Source organism: Sciurus vulgaris (assembly GCF_902686455.1).
Source record: "Sciurus vulgaris genome assembly, chromosome: 8".
NCBI lineage: Eukaryota > Metazoa > Chordata > Mammalia > Rodentia > Sciuridae > Sciurus > Sciurus vulgaris.
In genome coordinates this window covers 104,693,742-104,717,214 of record NC_136468.1, presented here as the reverse complement: position 1 = coordinate 104,717,214, position 23,473 = coordinate 104,693,742, and the positions used below count along the sequence as shown (strand labels likewise).

Sequence of the window (23,473 nt, the reverse complement as noted above, 5' to 3'; positions counted from 1 at the left end):
TATGGCAGTCTTGAAATGATGGAATTACAGAAATGGAGAACACAACAATGGTTGTGACAGGTTAAGTGTGGTATACGGGATTGGGAAGGAAGGGATCTGTGAAGTCCTGCTGCGATATGTGCTGCAGTTTTACAAGCTGGCACCACTGAGGAAACTGGTTAAAGCACTTAAGATCACTCTCTTATTTCTTAGAACTGCACATTAACCTACAATTAACTCAAAATAAAAAGTTGAACTAAAAAGCAGCATCTCACAGACATATGTCTAAGACAGAAGAAAAAAGAATATCTTAAGGAAAGCCCGGAGTGGAAGGAAGAAACTGGCCACAGGCTGCGGGGATGGGAGGAGATGACAGGAGGCCGATGGCTCCAGCACTTCAACTCTGGATTCCTCAAGGGTGTTCTGCCCAGAACCAAGGGGACATAAAGAGTTCCCAGAAAGTTTTTTATTAATACTCTCTTGTCCTTCAAACATGGGACATTTTGGAAATCTTGTCTAAAATGCCCAGAAAACAGAATCTGGAAGAATCCAGAGTCTAGCCAAAGCCACAATACACAATGTGGAGGGCAGGACAAGCCACCATGCAGAGCTGATATGGGCTGAGGTTTCCAGCTGGTTGCAGCAGGAGCTAAAGGTGAACTATGTTGAAGATGGAAGTTCATAGTGAAGCAATGAAGAAATGCATGTTTAGATGAAGGATGTTCTTCAAAACACAAATTGAACAGAAATAAAATGACACTAGATACATAGCTCTACTTATTGGTTAATAACTAAATGAAGGGAAAAAAAGGTATTTCAAAACAATTAACAAACTTTAAAATGCTGACAGAAGTTGTGTCAACTTTCCCCAAATGACATGCTAGGAAAAGTTGCACATCCTATTCAAATGAAGTCCTGAACTCCAGAAAGGTGAAAGGCTCATTATTTTCATACCTCCTACTGTTAGCATTCGAAGTCGTTCCTTGAAAACTGCAAGATCTGAGAGGCAGAGTGGGGTAGCATGGGTGAGCGCAGAAGGAAAAAGACAGGTGAAAGTTAGTTTAAAACCCAAACAACAAAACCCTACACCATTATCACAGTTAACAGGTAGCACAGACACTGTCACATGGACACACACACTGAAGGAGACAAGGAGGGGTTATGTAGTCAGGGGATCAAACGTTGGAAGTTGTTTTGGTAAATGTGGGACTTGTTCATAGAACAGCTGGAATAAGGTGAATTAGGAGAGGCAGCCCCTCCCCTAACACTGGGAAGCCATCAGGCAGCGTCATTTGATCTCCTCTCCTAGCCTGCAGAAAGTGCAAACACAGTGCTCTTCTGGGAAGTTATATACACCCCCATCTAGCAACTGTGGGATGAAAAACAGGAAAAGAAAATGAATAGGACTGATTTGTAGGGTAGCCATTTATCAGAACAGAATTCAGATAGTTGTCTAGACGCAAAACCTTAAGATTCTGAAGGATTCTAAAGAATAAAAGAACAGTCCTTAGTCTTGCCTCACAAGATGGCAAAACTGGAACAGAGAGCTTGGGAGTTGGGAATATCCCAGGAGTCCCAGCTGTACACAGCTGAACATAGCTGCACATTTTCTTTCTACCTGTGAGCTTTTCAGTACATTTCCACCCTATCCATACTTTTCCTGAACATTAGTGAAAGTCAAGATATTTATCTAGATACATAAAATACCTAACCCATAGCCTGAATTTGGTGGTTAAGGGTCAGGAACACAGGTGGTAATGGATGCACAAAGGGACTGATGGTTCAGCACTGAGCCATGGTCACTGTCACTGTGAATGTTCTCTGCTTTGGGCATGCAGAGAAAGGCCAGTTAAATGCTTCCTTTCACGCTGGTGGTGAACAACAGTTGAGAAGTATGGGTGTGTAAGAGCTGGAGGAGACGGAGCTGCTGGGGATGTGGTTAAGGCAGTTCCAAATGAAGCACAGGGAAGTGAAGTTGAAGCTAGTGTGACAAGGTTTACCAGTTCCTGGCATCTAAGTCAAAGATCCTCTTAAATGTTAGGAGTTACTGAGTTCGATGGCACACACTGTAATCCCAGCAACTCAGGAAGCTGAGTTAGGAGGATTGTCAAGTTTTGAATCCAGTGTAGAAAACTCAAAGAGATCTTGTCTCAAAATGAAGAATGGGGTGGTACACAGTGATAGAGGACCGCTGCATTCAATCATCAGAATCAGAAAAAAAATAATACATCATGTGTCTTCGTGGCCAGGACTCATTCACCTGAGGGTTACCATACCCATCATGCACTATGATTTCAACCCCTTTGGGTATGACTTTAGCTTGGCCTGTCTCCCAAGACACTGAGGAAAGCTCCCCAGGTGCTCCTCACCAGTTCTCTAAGGCACAGCATGCTGCACGCAGCAGGCAATGTTTGCTTTACGAACTGCTATCACTGAAATTATAAAAAAAAAACTTTACTTTTAGCTGACTTTTGATCATCAAAGAGTAAATGAGAGAGCCCTAAAAGGTCAAGAAGATATATGTAAACGTCATCATTCAACATACTGGTAATGACACAGAGGCAGGAACTAATCCATTTAAGTAGCTGAAATTCTGCCTTATTTTTGAACTTTTAAATATTTAATTCAAATTTACTTCTGAAACTGGGTGGGTATAGTGTCCCACACCTGTATTCCCAGTCATTCCAAAGGTTGAAGTAGGAGAATCAAGAGTTTAAGGCCAGCATGGACAACATAGCAAGAACCCATCTCAAAAAGATTAAAAGAAAAAAAAAAAAAAAAAAATCATTTCCTAAAACTGTTTTAGGAAAGAGAGAAGATTCATTTTCCTTGCATATACTTACAGAATTTGTTATCTGGGATTCCTGTTTAATTATGTCTGAGTCTCACAGTAAAAGAAAAACCTCAATCTTATTGTCACTGGGAAAAATTACATAGAAACCACAAATTATGGCATTTTAAAGTGGAAATTTAATTCAAATGCTACACTTGACGAAGAAAACTGAAAGCAAGAATTAATGGGAATAAGACACCACTCATTCCTGCCTCAAACTGAGTGAGGAAGAGACGACTAGCATAGAATGCAAACCCTAAGGCAACACAATATATAATCATGTCTACAAGTCAATCTGTTTCTAACCAAGCAGTATCATGGCAAAGATGGCAATGAACCCGTGGGTCTGTCTAGAACTTTCCATTCCTAACACTCCAAATCTGGCATTTTGCAATATACACTCATATCTTAACTTGATACCCTGACCTATGACCCTTCTAAGGACAGCTGGCAAAAGCCTCCTGAGGAGCCCTCCTACCAGACAACCTTGAGCTGCCCAATACTTATCTCAACAGGGCCCACAGAGGATACTGGAGGAGAATCTACAGAACTTCCCCTGGTGGGTGATGGGAAACGTGAAGTTAAGGCATCTCATATCAGAATGCAGCCCTCTTTCCCAAGGGAAGTATGGTCCACAGTACAACCTGGCACAAATTATTGAGTTCTGTGTGCACACAATTATCTGATGGTGAATCTTGCCATCTTGCCCCAAGTCTGCTGAGGTTCTTGAAACTCTAAGAGTGACTGTTAATTCTGCTACTTTGGAAACCTGGGGAATTTCTGAGAAGTGAGGTTAGGTGCTATGCCCTAAGCTCTCCCAGTTTTTTCAAAATTGGTTTAAAAATGTCAAAAACTCAAACAAATTCCACTTGATTAAAAAAATTCAGGATGGACACAGCCCTGTTTGTACCACCTTTACTGGATGCTCCACTGATCAAGGGGGCTTCTGGAGTGGAATCCTTCTCCTTTCTTCATCATGCACAACATGCTCCACAGGGGCAAAACGAACCACATTCAAAGGCAGATTGTGAGTGGGGCACAGTGGCACACACTTGTAATCCCAGTGGCTCAGGAAGCTGAGACAGGAGGGTCGTGAGTTCAAAGTCAGTCTCAGCAAAAGCGAGGCACTAAGCAACTCAGTGAGACCCTGTCTCTAAATAAAACACAAAATTGGGCTGGGGATGTGGCTCAGTGGTAGTGTCCCCAAGTTCAATCCCTGGTACCACCCCCCACCAAAAAAGGGCAGGTTGTGATTGCTGCTGTAAGCCTCAGTCTTCCCAAAGAGAAGGAGAAACTTTGCAAAGGAAGCAGGGAAAGGCAGCTAATAAGAGGAATGGGAGCAAATCCAGCTCTGGGAAAGCATGCATGCAACTGAGGACATGTTGCACTCAGTCCCTAATTCAGTCAGTCATACCACATGGCCCTGTGACACCTCTCACACAGACCCTGACCCAGTCACATATGCTCACTGCATTCCATGGTTTCATGATATAAGATGCAATCAACACGGTTCCTGACCAGTCATGCACACTGCATGGCCCCAAGACAACTCACTAAGTGATCCCTGACCCAGTCATACACATTCATTGTGTGGCCCCTTATCCCACCCCTTTCTGAGTAGTGGGGGTGGAATTTGCTGTAGTTTTCCTGGGCCCCAAACCTCCCCAATGGTGCCTGAGTCCTCACTTCTTGGTTGTAAGTTCCTACATTAGATGCTCCATTGCTTCTTATAATTCAGGTGCAGCTCAGCTTCTTCACTACTAACTCCTGTGTGATCCTGGGTTCCTTGCCTGACCTCTCAGTTTCTGAGTTCATTTCATTACCAGTGAGTTCAGCAGCTACCCATCTAAAAAGACTTCTAAGCACAGATAGCTCACACACAGAGCTTGGTAATAAATTCCAGGCACTATTCTAAGGTTTATTTTTTAAACAACCTTAGGAAGTGATACCATCACTTCTGCCTTCTGAGGAGACTAAGGCACAGAGAGGTTAATTAAGCAACTAGCCCAAGGTCACAAAGTCAGGAGTGGCAGAGCTGGGAATCCAACCCACAGACTATGCCTTCAGAGCCCAGGTTCACTGAGCAAAGACTTGATGCAGAGGTGCTCCACAAACTTTCAAGTGGTTACACTGGACCTGCACACACAGAGGGTAAGCACTCAAGATCAATTTTCCTATGAATTCAAACATCTACCAAGTTTATACTATTCTCATCTTTTGTACTAAAGAATTTATTATTTTTAAGTCATAGTATTTCAAATTTACAATAGGGACTGTGTTTTAATTCTTCCTTAGTGGTTCCAAAGTGATCTTGACCAGAGAGGGATTCTTCAAAGGATTTCAAGGCCACCTTGTGCATTTTACCTTCATGGTTTATAAAGTCCTCTGGATCATCACCTTCATCATCTCTTTGCTGACATAATTGGGAACCACAAACCTCAAAGGAGCACAACTGTCTGGAACATTATCCCATGGTAGAGTATAAGCTAAAGCCTCAGGATGGCCTAGAAGAATGATAGAGGCAGGATACCCAGATTCTGGCCCTGCCTCAGCCACCAATCAGATGAAACTGAGAGACTGGTTGCCTAAAGCCCTTGGGGTGTCCCCTCAGGCTTGCCGTGATCTAATTACTCTGAACAGGACAGGGAATAGTTTTAGTGCTCCCTAGGTAACTTTAATGTGCAGAGTGTAAACCATTGAAAAAGGTCCATTTTAAAATACTGAACACTGATAACTTGTGATGTCACTAGCTGAGACAATGCAAGTTTGGATAGGAGAGAGGATAGGGTCCCCTCACCTGCTCCCCTCTGGTTCAAAAGTCTTCCTGCATATGGAAAACTAGCATTTTGTGGTCCTCACCCTGACAGATGCTATGGGAGGTGATCCTCTCACAAGGATGGGCTCCTGGCAGGTTCCCAACCTCTTCATGAGGAAACAGTATGCCTGGCAGTCAGGCACTCACTCTGTCCTAAGCATCTATAGGAGACCCAATGATCTGGAAGGTTCTGGAAGAAGCCACTGCACTGATGGAACAGCAAGAACAGGGCGTTGGACAGGCTTGGAGTCATCAGGCTATGCTGGAACCGAGGGATGCGAAGGGAGGGTTTCTATACCAAGGATGAGGCAAAGGAAAAAAGCTCCAAGATCTCCTGAGAACACAATAAGGAGAGGTCCACTTCTTGGGAGCACAAAGTTTTCACCATTAAATAATGAAACTGAGTTCAACTCATGCCAACCAGCCTTTAAGATTCAAAGGGTTTCTCTAGACTTCTTCTGATATTATGATATATATATATATATATATATATATATGTATATATTTTTTTATTTCATCATTGTTCCTGCTTCATAATTTCCTCCCTAAGGCAAGTCATATAAACTGGAATTCTTTCTCAAGGAAGAAGAATTTTCTGTTTTAAAGTTGGCCATAAAGAAATTCTTTGACCTACCTTGTCTGATAACAGATGATATGACTCCCATTTCAAAAGGGGTCATGCCCCATACTCAAGAGGAAAGAATGCTAAAGAATGTGGACAGGCCTTACTGTGTTTCTCCATTTGGTCTATTAGCACTAGATCACACCCTTTTAGTCCAATCACATTTCTACATGAATGTCCATGCTTTGATCATGCTTCTGAATGAAGTCTATAAAAACTCACAAGGATGGAGTGCTAAGAGCTTCTGGACAGCTGAACATGTGGAAGCTCAGAGGAAGGTGAATAAGACTCATTCACGTGCAAAGAGGGTGGAAGGCTCTAACTCCAGGGGAACAGAAGCTCCTGCACAGGACCCTTATGGAACTTGGCCTATAAATCTCTTCTGGCTACTTATTTGTATACTTTAAAATATCCTTTAAAATAAACTGGTAAAATTCCCTGAGTTCTATGAGTTGCTCTAGCAAATTAGCCAAAACTAAGGAGAAGGTTGTAGGAACCTCAATTTGGACTCAATTTGTTGGTAGCTCTGGAGGTCCACACTTGCAACTGGGTTTGAAGTGGGGGCAGTCTTGGAAACTGAGTGCTTAACCTGAGGAATCTGATGCTATCTCCAAGTAGACTGTGTCAGAAATGAATTAAATGAGAGGAAATCCACCGGGTAGCCAGCACTAAAGAAGCAATTGACTGCTTGTGGTGGGGAGAAATCCCCACACCTTTTGGGGTCACAGAAGTCTCCTATGTTGATTGTTTCGGTGTGAGAGCGGGGGAAATTTTTTTTCCCTTAGATACTTCCTAAATTACTTCCTAAATCTGCCAAAGGGCTGGTACTACAAAGTAGAGGAAACCCTACATTATCCAGGAGTGTTTTTTTAAGAGCAATTACAAACTGCTAATATTGAATCCAGAATCAACTTTACTTGAATCTAACTTTACTTAATCAATGCCAAACACAACTTAGTAATGCCTTTAAGGGCATGGGACAACTACAGGCCTTAGGGACCACTTCTCTGCATCCCCTCTACAGAGTGCCTGCAAGAAGGCTAATTCCATTCCCTCCCCAAAAGCAATATTAGAAATAGGTGATCATCAATTTCATTAGCATGCACAGTGCCTATTGTGAACACCCTGGCCATTTCACAATTAGTCACATCATCATTTCTTTAGTACAGGTTAGCAGCATGGTGATGTAAAGCAGATTAACTCTGGAAGCAACTGCAGGTGAGTGCCCAGCCACAACACCCATTCACCTCTCGAGGAGGACAGGGTGCAGACGGGCACACCTGGTAACTGTGACAAAAACCCAACTGTGCTCCACACATGCACCTCCCAAAGGACCTGGCCTCCGGACGCTGTGGGAACGCCTTCCGAAGTTTCCTCGGTGTGATCACCAGCATTTACGAATTAGGAGACCCCAACTACACACCTTGCTCTAAAATTCACTCTATGGGACGCAAGTGGCCTCTGGCCACAGGCGGGCCCCCTCTGTGCATCAGAATAGAATGGTCATTATAGCAGCTCCCTTGCAAGGCTCACCAGTGGTCTTGTGGAAGACAGCGCTGCACAGGTATATGCAAAAGTTGAAGCCGAAAGAGCTATTCTCTGAAGCAGCTTCCAATCCACCTGCCCCAGGTGGGCCAGTTTTTTTTCTCTGTGCTACAGCCCTTTTCATTGAAGATTTTATTTTCCAGATTGAGACATGGACAATCTGGCTAAAAAAATGGGATAAAAATGGCATGCCCAAAACACACTAAGACTGCATTACCGATAAATTTCAAGTGATCAGAACGAAGGAAACTTAAGAGCCTTTCCCTCCTGCCTGGACGTCCTGGCTGCCACAAGCTGTGGCACAGCGAGAGGAGCTCAAGCAACGCAGCTGACTGCTCTCAGACCCTCACCAAGTTTGTCTGTGGATGAGATAATGTCAGCGGGCACGGAGGAGTCCAGATCAGCATCCAAAATCCCCAGGGGGTCCAGCTGTGCTACATGGTGCCCTCGTATCTATGAGTGGGCCAAAGATGAGAGGGAAGGACATACACAAAAGGACAGGAGAAAAAAAAGAGGGAAGGGGTAAAAAAAAGTAAAATTACATTAAAATTAGCATTTACAGATTAATTCTCACCCACGTTTGAAGAAACAGTTACTGGAGCATCATCAAAATTTACACAACTAATTCCGAGAGGATCAAGTTTTGCAATGTGGTGACCCCTGACCTGGAATAATAACACAAGCAAGTCATTAAGCAGATCCAGTGAGCTGTGAGGAGGGGTAAAAAGAGTTACACTTCATGCAAATCTTTCCCAGAGGAGAACATAGCACTAATAAACCCATAAAACAAAATTAGTTTTAAAGTCAATCTTAGAATAGCTTACTTTAAAAGCACTATTGTGCCTAAATTCACATTTATGTAAAAAAAAGGGGGGGGGAATAAGCTTCTCAGGTTATGATAAACTCGAACAGCCTGAAAAGATCATTTTGTGGAATCCTATGGTTTCAACAAAAATTACTGGGAAGATGTTGACCCAGAGTGAAGGTTTCCTTAGGGTAGAAGATAAACATTTCCCTGAAGAGGAAATGAAGGCTTAGGTGTTAGATAAAGCCAGAGAAGGGTACAGAAGAGGCATCTTATTAAGAGGTTTGCCTTTATTATATCTACACGGGGAGTGAGGACACTGGCCCTGATGCTGTACACAGGTCAGCACACACACAGTAGTCAGAACAAAAAAGCCCACAACACGGACTTAAAGCATTTGATCTGAACTGCTCAAAAAACAAAAGGAGGAGTTCAGGATGTAGCTAGTAGAGCACTTTCCTAGCATGTGAGGCTCTGGGTTCAAACCCCAACACCACAGAAAAAGGAAGAAAAAAAAGAAGGCAATTCCAATTTTAAGTTTCTTTCAGTTTTGGATATTTTACTCACAAATTTCTTGTTAGCAATCTGAGAAGGAAGCAGATCCTGAGAAGTCACTAAAAGACCAGGGTAAAGATGTTACTGAGGCCTCTATATGCAGGCAATGGTCAGGAAGGACCAGGTGTGCCTCTTACCTATGGACAGGTCTGCTGTGAACAGTACCTTAGAGGTTGGGGCTATGCCATTAACAGCATCCTGCCCATCTCCTTACTGAGGCAGCACACATGTGCTCCAGGCCAGAAGGACCTGAAGACTCAGGGTCCTCCCTGTTCTGCCTTATTATGCACATACACCTTAGACCAGTCTTCAGGATACATATGAGTCACCATCTCCAGAAAACAGAGACAAGGGCAGAAAGGAAAGTTCAGGGCATGATTTCTCTGGTTGTTAATGCTGCAGCCACGTAAGAGACAGTGAAGCCTGGGCTCCAAAGGGAGCTCTCAAGAGTTACTTTTCTATCCTTAAAACTATTCATAGATCAAGTTTTAAGGGCTTTCCCTGACATGAGGGGGATGCTGCAAGAACCTTGGCTACTGTGCTCAGAGAAAATATGGGAGGAAAAGCTTAGTTCTGCTCAACATGCCAGATAAGGGCTCCACTGCTCTTCCCCATTCCTCTCTCCTTTTGTGTCTCTAAGCTCTACAGATTTATTTTCTTATAGTATTCAGTTTTTAGCAACTGAGAGGGGGCATCAACCCACTCAACAGCACTGCCCCTTTAAGCCAATGCCTCCTTCAGAATAAGAAGCACTTCGTTTCAATGCCCAGGTACTGACTTGGTTTCTCTGCCCAAAAATGTCTTGCCAATTTATGAAAAGAAATAAGGAGCTATTATGAGGCAGTTATTAAAGGCAGCAGCAGACTTGCTCAACTATGGTTAGCTTGGTTCCCTTTCCCTCGCATATTTGACTTTTGCCTCCCTAAGACCCAAAATCAGGAAGAAAGCACCTAGAACCTGGAGGAAGTAAAAGTAAATGACAACAAACACTCAAAGGCCTAAGAAACACTGCATCTTTTCCCACATGGATGGTCAGATCCTGCTCACCTGATATGCCCTGATGAGAGACTGTACTGCCAAATGGTCTTCCACAAGCTTGTCGACGTTGGGTTGTGCATCCACCAGGGACTGTGCGTGGGCCACAGTAGCCAGGGAGCCTCGGCTCAGGGAAAGAGGGCTTTGGTAGGCAGTGCCCGGGGGAGCTCCAGCATTGGTGTTGCGGAAAAAAATGTCCCATGACTAAAGACAAAAAAGGTACACAGTTACCTTGCTGCTCCCCTAAGTGGCCAGAAAGCTGCCCTCCAAAATTAGTCATATTTACTGTAAGTTGGCCAAACTCACCTCCCCCCACTCTGGACAGCCTGGATCCCTGTCTATCCCAAAATGGTGGGTTCTAAGTTTGGACCCCAATTTTCTACCCCTTCACTTTGCTCTCAGAGTGCACATTCTATCAATGCAAAGGCCCCAAACCATGTAGTTCTCCTCCACGATACACACAGGTCTTGTGGGCCTGGAGACAGAAGAACTCAGAAAGAAAGTACATGCTTCCTGCCCCACTTGTCTATAACTCTGCAAACCCTGCCAGTTCTTCTTTAGGGGTACCAGATATGCACATACCAACATAGCACCTGAGGAACACCAATGGGATTGAGCACCTCCCTCAATATCCCAGGGTCTCAGCATAAACTTCAGGGGCCCAGGGCCACTTGGTCACACCCTCTCGCCCTCTGGATACAAACCAGAATCTGATCCTTTATAAAAGGCAGTTCCTCAGAGAAATAATCTCATTCCTATGTGGGGTCAGAGATTAAAATTCAAATTGAGAGCTCTGTGACCTTGACAAGTTACTTAATATTTTGTGCTTAGTTTTCTCACCCATAATATGAGGATAGAAATATATATTCTTCACAGGTGTACTGTACAGACTAAACAGTATAAATTAAAACCATAAGCAAAGTCTGGTAGGTAATAAGTACTTCAGGAAAGCCAGGTGTTACTATCTGCTTCAATTTCCTCTGTGCCACTAAAAACTGACTAGTTTCCTTGAATTCCTTCTATTTTTGGTTATTTCATGTTTAAATGATTTGATCTATAAGTTGCATAGACACTGTGAATTATAAGTTTATTCAAAGATGAATTTTAATATTTTGAGATCAGATACTAAGATAAAATTTTATTACATTGCAAAAAAAATTGAAAGATGAAACATTTTTCAGTTTCTAAGATTCTTTCATCAATAAACTCTGATTAGACTGTCTTGAAAAATTCAGAGGAACTTTACTAGAGCACACTATAGCTCTGTAGTACAGTTTGTGATGCCTCCTGCTTCTTCACTTTTCTTGTTAAGGATTGCTTTGGCTACCCTGGGTTTCTTATATTTCTAAATGAATTTCATGATTGCCTTTCCTGGGGAAAAAGGTACAGTCATACATTGCTGGTAGGAATGCAAATTGAGGCAACTGTTATGGAAAGCAGTATGCAGATTCCTCAGAAAACTAGAAATGAAACCACTTACCCAGTTGTCCCACTCCTCAGTTTATACCTAAAGAACTTAAAATCAACATACTACAGTGACATAGCCACATCAATGTTTATAGTAGCTCAATTCACAATAGCTAAACTATGGAATCAACTAGATGCCCTTTTACAGATGAATGGATAAAGAAAATGTAGTGTATATATATGATGGAATATTACTCAGCTTTAAAGAAGAATGAAATTCTGGCATTTGCTGGTAAATGAATGGAGTTTGAGAATACCATGCTAAGTGAAATAAACCAAAAAAAAAAAAAAAAAAAAAAAGGCTGAATGTTTTCTCTGATATGCAGAAGCTAATTCACAATAGGGGGGATGCTAGGGAAGAACAGAGTTACTTTATATTAGATAGAGGAGAGTGAAGGGAAGGTAAGTGGTTTGGGGGAAGGAATGATAGTAGAGTGAAAGATATCATTACTTCCTGTACAGGTATGACTGCATGACCAATGTGATCTTGCAATATGTATAATCAGAAAAATGAAAGATTACATTGCATTTATGTATGATCTATCAAAAAGTCTAAATGAATTCTACTGTATGTACAACTAATTAGAACAAATAAAATTTTAAAAATTAAAAAAAATTGTCCTGATAAATGTGTTCTCTAAGGTTTACGAGTGAGATATACTACTGTTTGCAATCTATTTTGAAATGCATTAAAACTTAGGTGGACTAATATATGTGATAAGGGGAACGTATCACTACTTAAATTATGAAATTTGAGTGGAATGATGGGTGTGCATTGTACAATTCTTTCAAAGTTTATGTATATTCTCAAATTTTCATTAAAAAATACGTGAAGACTCCTATATTTTGGAGAGTGTACTTGACGAATTAGAAGCAAGGAGGTATTGAACACAGGGGCAGTTTCTCACTCAGCTACAACTCCAATCCCCCTGCCCCACCTTTTTTTTTTTTTTTTTTTAAAGACAGGGTCTTGCTAAGATGGTCAGGCTGGTCCTAGGCTTGTAGTTCTACTATCCCAGCCTCCCAGTAGCTAGGACTAAAGGCATATGTCTGGCAGTTTTTAAAATAACTTTTGAATAAACACCTAAGAAGTAAAAAAAAGAAAGAATAAGAAAGAATATGGATTTATATCTCACATCTTATACATAAATTGAACTAAAAGTGGATACTAATCCAAGATATAAGATCCCAAATTATAAAATTTCTAGAAAAAACATAGAAGAAAATTTTTGTTTACAATGCTATTTGTTGGATTAGGCAAAGCTTTTTTAAGACATAACTCCCAAAGCACTATCCATAAACAATAAATTTACATATTATATTTCTTCACAATATAAAATTTCTGTTCTCTCAAAGACCCTATTAAGAGACTAAAAAGACAAACTGCAAAATATATTCGATAAATATTTTCAAATCATGTATTTGATGAACTTGTATCCAAAAATACACAAAGAACTCTCAAACCTTAGTAAGAAAACAAAAGCCCAAGAACAAGTTAGGCAAAAGATACAAACAGGTATATTCTGCCCCCAAATATAAAGCACGTGAAAAATCATGTGAAACATCATTAATTATTTAGGAAATACAAATTAAAGCTACAATGAAATACCACCACATGTATGTCTATTAAAATTGGCTAAAATTATAGACTTGAGAATACTGAGAGTTAGGAATGACATGGGAGAATGAGAACTCTTGCAAACTATGCTGCAGCCAGCCACAAACTAGAAAGCTACAATCACATGCAGCTCCATCCAAGGCAGTCTGGCCTCTCACTGAAAACTCTTTGTGAAGGAGTTCTGTATTAATTTAAAAGTGTTCTACAATAAGAACATAACTTTTGTATTCAAATAAAATGCTTTTAAAAATCAAATCACTGGGGATATGACTGCATAGCACTGTGTGAATATTCTAAAAATCACTGAACTGTATACTTTTAAATAGTGATGTTTATATTATGTGAATTATATCTCAGTGACAATTTTTAAATGTTCTAACCATCATTAACCTTTCTGGTTAAATTTCAATGTGCCAGTTGACAGGAGAAGAGGAATCTGAGGTTGTCTTCTTCTACCTCCCACGGCAGTATTTTCACCGGAGAAAATACTACTTCTTTTGTGAGAGGAAACAGAAGACCCCTTAAGCACTGACACACTAGGAAAGGTCTGCCTCCCTCCCACTCAGTCCCTAACAGGTACAAGGACAAAGGATATAGAAGGTGTCTGTGCATGTACTTGATGTTCCCAGGTACTTTTGATTTCATGGAGCTTTTTCATCAGGCTCAAGGGAGCTCCCTACATTCTGTAAGTAGCACTGATCAAGGACAGCGCACCTTGGTCCATCCTCCTGAAGGTAGAGATAATGGAAGGCCGCACACCTTGATGTCTATCCATGTTCCCAAAGCAGACAGGATCAGGAACTGTGCGCCTTGGCTGCCAATTCTTGTTTTAGAAGCAGAGGGGACCAGGGACCATACATCTTAGCCATCCATTCTCAAACATGTGGCATTTGAAACTCTCCCTGATCTCCAGTGCTTGAAGGCCTGGCCTGAAGGGAAAAGCTCCTCTAAAACACCATCAAACTAGACAGGAGTCAACCCAACCATATCTCACCCTTACACAGCAGAACCAAGAGCAAACTGCTTCTGCTACATAAAACCCAAATTAAGATTCTTTACCATAAACTTGCTCTACCACTAGCGTCCCCATTCAGTCTAATCCTGACACTCATGGCTTCTGACTGCATCAAGAGTAGAGGGAGGGGGCTGGGTTGTAGCTCAGTGGTAGATGTTTGCCTAGGAGATGTGAAACACTGGGTTCAATCCTAGGCACCACATAAAAATAAATAAAGGTACTATGTCCAACTAACTTAAAAAAAAAAAAAAAAAAAAAAAAGTAGAGGGAGGAGCTGGAATTGTACCTCAGTGGTAGAACGCCTGTCTAGCACTTATGAGGCACTGGGTTCAATCCTCAGCACAACAAAAAAATAAATTAAAAAAATATTGTGTCCATCTGCAGCTAAAAAAAAAAATAGGAAGGAAGCTGGGTATGGTGGCACACACCTGTATTCCCAGCTATTCCTAAGGCCAAGGCAGAAGGATTCCAAGTTTGAAGTCTGCCTGGGAAACTAAGCAAGATAACGTCTCAGAATAAAATAAAAAGGCATATGTAAGGTGCAGTGGTACACGCCTATAATTACAGCTACTCAGGAGGCTAAGGCAGGTAGATTACAAGTTGAAGGTAAGCTTGGGAAACTTACTGAGACTCTGTTTCAAAATAAAAAATAAGGTCTGGGGATGTAACTCAGTGATAAAGCACCCCAGGTTCAATATCCTATTCTGCACAAAACAAAAAGCAAACAAAAGAGTAGAGGGAGGGCATGATCCTGAAACCAAGTAACTCCTGGAGAAAAACAACCCAGACTTCCTTAAACTCTTAAAATTGATCTTTCTTCTGCTGCTGCTCCTTTGTGTGTGGGGGGGGTGGGGGTGGGAAGGGGGGCTATTGGAGATTGATCCCAGGGACACTTAACCATTGAGCCACATCCCAATCTTTTTATTTTGAGACAGGGTTTCACTAAGTTGCTTAAGATAGCCTTGAACTTGCATTCCTCCTGTCTCAACATCCAGAATTGCTGGGATTATAGGTGTGAGCCACTGTGCTCAGCTTCATCTTTCTTCAAACACCATGAACACACTAAAAAGTGTCCAGAAACACAGGACAAAGTCACCCAAGAATAAAAACCTTGGACTGGGGCAGTTTGAATCGCGGTGCGACAAAGGAGTAGGTGGTGGGATCTCGCTGTGTGTCTGACTAGCCTTTTCTCGCCTTTTCTCTGCCTTGCGTGTCTGAGCTTCAGCACAATTCAAGATGGCTGGTGGTAAGGCTGGGAAGGACTCCGGAAAGGCCAAGACAAAGGCGGTTTCCCGCTTGCAGAGAGCCGGCTTGCAGTTCCCTGTGGGCCGTATTCATCGACACCTGAAATCTAGGACAACCAGCCATGGATGTGTGGGCCGACTGCCGCTGTGTATAGCACAGCCATCCTGGAGTACCTCACCGCAGAGGTACTTGAACTGGCAGGAAATGCTTCAAAAGACTTAAAGGTAAAGCGCATTACCCCTCGTCACTTGCAACTTGCTATTCGCAGAGATGAAGAATTGGACTCTCTCATCAAGGCTACAATTGCTGGTGGTGGTGTCATCCCACATATCCACAAATCTCTGATTGGGAAGAAAGGACAACAGAAGACTGTCTAAAGGATGCCTGGATTCCTTATTATCTCAGGACTCTAATACTCTTATAACAGCTGTCCAGTGTTGGTGATTCCAGTGGACTGTATCTCTGTGAAAAAACACAATTTTGCCTTTTTGTAATTCTATTTGAGCAAGTTGGAAGTTTAATTAGCTCTCCAACCAACCAAATTTCTGCATTCGAGTCTTAACCATATTTAAGTGTTACTGTGGCTTCAAAGAAGCTATTGATTCTGAAGTAGTGGGTTTTGATTGAGTTGACTGTTTTTAAAAAACTGTTTGGATTTTAATTGTGATGCAGAAGTTATAGTAACAAACATTTGGTTTTGTACAGACATCATTTCCACTCTGGTGGATAAGTTCAATAAAGGTCATATCCCAAACTAAAAAAAAAAAAAAAAAAAAAAACAAAACCTTGGACTGGGAGGGGGGGTTCCTCTGGGTCATAGTGATTGACTTTCTTACCCTGGGCAGCAATGGCACTTACAGATCTAGAGCCAAAAAAAATCAGGGGGGGAAAAATCACAACTTTCACTCTTTGATAAAATTCGCTTTGAATAACAAAAATGATAAAATAATCAGACAATTGCACTGATGGTCTCTGTGGGCAGACTTTTCTAACTGATTTCCAACTTCTCCCGGGATAGAAGGTTCAGCTCAGGCAGCAATTGCCAGAGAGTGTTAACAAGGCTAAGTTGTAATGGCAGAACAATTCCTAGATAAAGAACTACGGTCTTTCAAGTAAAGGTGCCACAGACCTCTTATCCTACCCCCCAAACAAGCTGGAAAAACACTGGTAAACTTCAGGACTTGACAATGAAAGGAATTTGCACCCACTGAAGCCCAGGCCTGAGGTCAAGGCAAAGGGCAGCCCACCAGCCCTGAGAGTATAAAAGCTGCAAGATTGTTCAGTCCAGGTCCTGAAGAAAGGGTGGGCAGTGATCATGATCATCGGGCCTCCTCTCTCTGACCTTCTTTTGTGCTTGGAATAAAACTCCAGGTGATTTTCAATTGGCTGAGGACAACAGCACAGATGGAAATTCTGCTAGTGCTGGAGGCAGTCAGAAAAAACTGGTTCATACCAGTACCACAGAGCTTCCTATAAAGGAACATGCAGGGAATGCAGCTCCATGGTGCTCCCCTTCTCCACCCTAGACCACATACCCCAGAGTCAGCCCAGGGCACAGAAAAGGGCCCACGCTGACTGGGTGGCTCCTGATCTGTTGTCACACTAAAAGGTTTTCTGACAAGTGATAGAAAGTTCTGTATCCAGCAAACTGTTCACATGTGGCAAAACTCATCATACTGCACACTTGAAGTGGATTAAATTTAAATGCATGAAAGACCTCAAAACAAAAGATGATTTTTTAAAAAAAGAGCTATAAAAGTGATCATTTTTTGGCATGCCAACTTCTCCCAATAGCATGAACAGGAAGCCAAAAACAGTTGCCCCACCCCACCTATGGCTGAGGCTTCCCACTAGAACTGAACCCATTTCTTTCTAGGCAGGGCCAAGGGGCAATAACCCATCCTAATTTCTCCCTCCTCCTGTTTTACTGCAATCCTGCATCTCTCCTGGGGCCCATTCCCCAGGAAACATCTCTACTCCCAGCTTCTCAACCTGCAGCCCTATCTACTTGGGAGTTGTCTGCCTTCCACCAGATGACCCTCTGGTTTTCAGTTCTTTGGACCCTAAATAGCCCTCCCTGACCACCTGCTTCTGTTCTTCCCTTCTGCACCTTCCTCCTCTTAAGGCCTGACAGCTGCCTTTCTTCCCCTTCTCATCCCTTGGCCTGTCTGCCCCACCCCAAAATGGTTAGCCCCTGTCACTGTTAACATTTGGCTTTGTCACTAAGAAAGAGTTTCCCCTGTTGTAATCCCAGTGCTTATTTGTCTCCTCCTATACTTATCTCAGGCTGAGATTTTGTGTACTCCCCACTGGTCTTCCCCCTACTACCAGAACTAAGCATCCATTCCCACTCTGGGGGATAAATTGTGTCTAGGCTAAGACAAGTCAGTGACCAACCAGCACAAGGGGAAATCCCCAGCAAGTGAAAGAAAAGCTTCAAAAAAGAATGCCAGTGCCTGAACTCCCTGGCTCCTGCTAAGTGTGAGATGACACCTGGGAGACAACAGTCCACTCATTAAGGAAGGTGGCACCTGGCACTGGCAGCATGACTGAGAATCTGAGCAACCCCAATCTCTTGGTGGGTGCGGAAATAAGCTTGTCTAAGCTGCCAACCTGAGCTTTCTGTTTCTCCAAGTAAAATTTACTCCTAACTATTCCCTGCTATTGAGTCTCCCAGAATCCATGGTCAATATGAACAGGGGCAGCAACTTCTACTTCCAGATGTTTCCAGGGCTGGGGAATGTTGTTTGCATATAATGTGTGAGGTCCTGGGTTTGATTCCCAGTACCACCAAAAAAAAAAAAAAAAAAAGAAAGAAAAGAAACAAATATTTCCAGGGGCAAGGCAGAATAAAAAAGGGCATGAACTGGCTCATAGGGGAAACAGATGATTTAACAACATAGAAAGGGCCTGGTATGGTGGCACACACCTGTAATTCGAACTACTCTGGAGGTTGAGGCAGGAGAATTCCAAATTCAAGGCCAGCCTGAGTAACCTAGCCAAATCCTATCTCAAGATAAAATCTAAACGGGCTGTGATGCAGCTACATAGTAGAGCACTTGCCTAGAAAGGACCTGGATTCCACCCCTAGCACCACCAAAAACAAAATAACAGTACAAGAGACAAAAGTTTCCTTAGAAAATCTTAAGGAATAGGAATAGTTTTTCACCGGTGAAGCACAGAGACAGTTGGACTCTGACTTCTGGGGGAAGTAGGTTGGTGGCGAGGATTTCTGAGTTACAGTGACCCACACTATGTTCCCAGTTCTACCACACCCATCACTAAGGTCATTAGCCTCTCCAACATCTTAATTGGCTTCTGTTACACAACTAATGAGGAAAACCTGTCTCCTTACCTAGACTTGGATGCAAAAAGGTCAAGCATACACACTCAATTCTCTGCCCACCAGAGGATAAAATCCTTGATAAGAGGAAAAAGGTTAAAATGTTACAGTAGGTGAACAAGGATGCAAATGACCCTGAAGGGATAGCTGCCAGAGAAGGAGGGCCTGGAAGAGAGGGGTCCTGAGCACCAATTTCTGTACCTGCTAAGGGGTTTTGGGAATCCAGTGAAGTTCTTACCAAACATAAAATATTTTTCCTAAAAGAGTATCAAGAAAGCAGGATATATCATGTGAAAAAATAAAGGTCATTATTTCTCAAAAGCCAGTTCTGCCTAAATTCAACAAAAATTTATTAAAGGTTAAATATACATGGCATTTTATAAGGGTTGGGACCAGGAAGGCAACTAAAATAAGCTTCTTACTCTCCAAGGGGGTAAGACAAACAAAACACATAAATTCACAGAATGGACACATGTGCTAAGGAAGCAAGGGCACTCAGAAGAGGTGGCCTACGGCCTGAGCTCTCAAGAGCAGGTGGGTCAGGAGTGAGAGGAGGAAAGGACAGAAGAGCACCCAGCCCATCCTGTCACCAGGATGAGTGACCATAGTGTGGTTACAGCAGAATGTGTAGGATGGATAAGAATCAAATTGGGAAGGCAGCCTGGGATCAGGGAAGAACTTGGTTAACCCCTCCTGGGGACCAGAAACAGGAAAGTGGCTAACCTTTATTACCCAATGGCATCAGGAGGAGGGAGGCTCACGGATAGGGAGTTGTCCCCTGCCAACTTCCCACAGTGGACTTAAGGTCATCATCTTACTGCCAGATGACTTCAATCAAAACAACAGATTTCAAACAAATAATTTTAACACTGATGGAAACGAAATCAGAACTCCTACTTAACTGAAAATAACTAAAAGCACTTAGCTGTAATACAAGAAGCTTTTAACCATTTCTTGCCAAAAGTTTTTGCTGCCCATGCTTCCCACAAACCCTAACCTTGACTTTTTTTTCAATGGTAGGGCTATTTCTCCCAAATAGAGAATGCTCTTCTAAGACTGAAGCCATGTTGGTGCTTTGCATGAAATAGGTGCTCAACTGATCTTTGCCAAATTAAATTAGATGAGATCCAACCTCCTCCTGGAGGAAAAGACTGGCAAGGATGTGTTCCACCCAGGAGAGTCTTAGGAATGGGGCCACTGACATCTGATTCCAGGGGATTCCCCTCTCACCTCGACACTGACCTCAGCAGGCATCAGGCTTCTAAGGGGCACTTGTGTGTTTCTATACATCCACAGTTCAAGGAAGGCATGTCTAAGTCTGAAGATTTGGGAGTCTCAAGGGCCAAGCTCCCCTTAAGTCTTCAGTTGTTAAGTCTCCAACAGACAACACTCATGGCTTTCTACTGAGGGGCAGCCAACAGAGCATCTGACAACTTCCCACAACTGTCTCTGACACAGACCTTGTGGGATGATCCTCTCCAGTTCCTGATGATTGTTCTACTAGGTGTCACAGGCAGGTCCCAGGTCTGCTCCCCTCAGGTTGTATGAAGATCAGGATGTCACTTCAGTTCTCTGACCTTTTTCCTATTCTATAAGAGCAAGGAGCATAGCTGTTTAATAAGACTGTATCTATCTTTTCAGCTTCTCAAATTTAAAAAACACCTGGCACCAGGTGGTGTTATGTGACTGTACTCCCAGTGACTCAGCAGGTTGAGGCAAGAGTCAAGTTCAAGGTCAACCTCAGCAATTTAGCAAGGCCTTAAACAACCTGGTGAGGCCCTGTCTCAAAATAAAAGACAAAAAGGGCTGGGGGTGTGGCTCAGTGGTTAATTATTCCTGGGTTCAATCCCTAGTACCCAAAAATAAATAAATAAATAAATAAATAAATAAATAAATAGCATTTTGAAAAATAAAAAGGGGCCTGGGGTTGTAGCTCAATGGTGGAGTGTTTGTGAGGCACTGGGTTCAATCCTCAGCACCACACAAAAAAATAAAGGTATTGTGTCCATCTACAAAAAAAAAAAAAAGAAAAAGAAAAAATAAAAAGCACCTGCGTCTACACTTACATCTGTTTAAGAAGTGGATGGTGAACATGAAGAGGTGACAGAACTTAGTCATGTGTCACTAAAGTTTATTCTAGGTCCCAGACTCTGATTATGGTGGTCTTCATCAACTGGCCACCTCTTCTTGTTCAAAAGACCCAATCCTGCAGCTGTCCTGCCTCTCCTTCCCATGTGGCCACTCTTGGTCATTGTGCTAGTGCCACCTTGTCTCCAGCTGGAACTAGTCCAGGACTCAACAAGGACATGTGACAATCATCTAAGGGAACAGGGTGGGGCAGGTTCTGGTCTCCTCAGTTCATGGAGCCACATCCCAGGCTCAAAGGCCATCATAAGCAGCTGTTAAACTGATGATGAACTATCACAAGTTACCTCACCTATTAAATTTTGATACCAACAATGCTTTATGATTGCTATAAATGTGAACTACAGGACAATGACCAAGAACAACTAATAGCACAGTCCTCCTTTAGGCTTTCTGATTCAGCAAAACTAATGAAAAGATAGTTGTTTCCTGAGCAGTCTGATACCTTGGAACCACCCTGCCTGGAGGGAGGCTGGCACTGCTCTGAAAGGCAGGGAGTCAACCAGCACATGGCTTTCCAATTCCTTTCCTGCACACACACAGTGCCAGCAGTATGGCCACCCTCTCCCGCTTCCAATTCTGCCCATAAACCTGTTCTGACTTGTGGGCCCCAAGTCCTTCCTGAAAATGCCCTAGATAAATTTCAAGTCTGAATCTGTGATTGCCCTGGCTTTCTCCATCATCTCCCACATGGAAGGCCTGTGGTTAGACTGCCTGCCTCCAAAGCCTGCAGTGACTAACTCCTGCTAGGGGGCTAAACACAAGTCTCCAAAGACAGAGCTTAGGATGGGAGAGCTAGACTTTGGATCTATCCACACAGGCCTTATCCAGACTGTTCCCAGATAGACCTGCTTTTTCATGGTCTGGGTCAGACCACTGCCCAGTACCATTCCAATGAAGCTGAGGTTTTGCTTCACAAGCACTGCTGTGTCACTGTGAACCCATTTACACTGAGCCAGATAAAACTGGGGGGTTATTTAAGTATTTCTAAATTAAAGAAACCAAATGAATGCATGCTCCCTTATCAATAATGCTGTCATCTATAAAGCACAGCACAATATTAGTGAGAGGATCTTTCTAAACAATTTCTACTATCTTCTCTTTGAATATACAAATTGCAACCATAAACACCCAAGATTAGCATAGAAAACCTGTCTTACCTCTGTATGGAATTCACTAGTATCAGTACTGCTGCAGTAAACTAAAGGTGGTCATACTATCAGATCCCTGTGAAGAGGTTGGGGGTGCCATCCAGTTCTATACTGTCTCCCACTCCATACAGATGCCCTGCCTCTCCATCAGGGCTAAAATCTGCAGGCAGCTTGTAACCTGCTCTGACCAATGGAACAGGCAGCAACGTGCAATCTGGGCCCAGGCTTCAGAGGCCCTGCAGTCACTTCTTATTTCTAGAGCTAACCTGAGATTATGCACAAGGGTAGTTCTGATCTCCCAGAGGATGGCAGGGCCAACTATGCAGCCAGCACCAACTGTCAGACACAACAAAGACCTTCACAGCCCCTGCCCAGCTAAGTCTCAGTTGTACAGGGGTGCCCTGGGAGTCAACAGAAATAGAGAAACACCACACTGGTGCCATTTTAAGTTTGGGGGTGGACTGTTTCACCAACACTCTCAGGAACCAGGCTTTTCCTGTACGAAAAGAAAACATCCAAGATACCCCGTGACCACTCTCTTAAGCAGCCTTGTTACATTCCTCAGGAAAGGGGAGCACTTACCTCTGTCCGGATCTGCACATTTCGCCAATTCTCAGAGTGGTAACACTCCAGGGAAGCCAAGCAGAATCACAGTAGTCACCTGGGGTCATCTGACTGGGGCTCACCTGAGCAAGTATCAACCCTCTCTTATCCTCCACTACAATGATTCAGCAGCCCTTTGAAGGGAAGCCTTAGTCCAGCTCCACAAAGCAGCTGCTTCAGAGTTTCAAGTACAATGCCACGGTCTTCCAATCACAACATCTCACCTCAGCCAAAGCATAGATGCACAGCGCTAGTCAAGAGTTCCAAGGGCCCTAAAATCTCCCTCAAGACAGCCTAGGGTGGAGAAGGGAAGCAGAGAACAGGGAACCCAGAAGCTAAACAAGGTGTCTTTACAACGTAATGACTTCATTCTTCTAAAGCACTGGCACTGGCTTTTTGTTTTGTTTTGTTTGAGGTGCTGGGGATTAAACTGAGAGATGCTCTACCACTTGAGCTTCATCCTCAACCCTCTTTATGTTTTGAGGCAGGGGTGTTACAAAGTTGCCCAAGCTGGCCTTGAACTTGTAGACCCCCTGACTCAGCCTCCCTAGTCACAGGGATTACAGGCATTTGCCCCCTGTGCCCCATGGCAGGCTCTTTTAGAAACCTCTCCTCACTGCCATCCTGAGCAGAGGCAGAGCTGCTTTCCCTCCCACACTGCACATCAATGGTGCACAGCCACCACTCAACACAGGCC

At 43.0% G+C, this 23,473-nt stretch overlaps 1 protein-coding gene and 1 pseudogene across 6 annotated transcripts in view; one reads left to right on the top strand and one right to left on the bottom strand.

Annotated features, from left to right (window-relative positions):
* Nucleotides 1–23,473, bottom strand: part of OGDH (oxoglutarate dehydrogenase) — a 79,809-nt gene that overhangs the window by 37,242 nt on the left and 19,094 nt on the right. For 2 of the 5 annotated variants that reach the window (XM_079151843.1, XM_079151842.1), the window contains exons 3-5: nucleotides 10,202–10,393; nucleotides 8,369–8,459; nucleotides 934–978 (exon numbers count right to left, since the gene is read on the bottom strand). In XM_079151843.1, the coding sequence (XP_079007969.1) occupies nucleotides 934–978; nucleotides 8,369–8,459; nucleotides 10,202–10,393 (328 nt within the window). Of the gene's footprint in view, nucleotides 1–933; nucleotides 979–8,144; nucleotides 8,248–8,368; nucleotides 8,460–10,201; nucleotides 10,394–23,473 lie in introns of all 5 variants that reach the window. The other 3 variants (XM_079151846.1, XM_079151845.1, XM_079151844.1) reach the window with 3 other exon arrangements.
* LOC306668460 (histone H2A.Z-like) lies at nucleotides 15,417–15,933 on the top strand (annotated as a pseudogene). The gene has a single exon. The product of its transcript is annotated as a histone H2A.Z-like (transcript).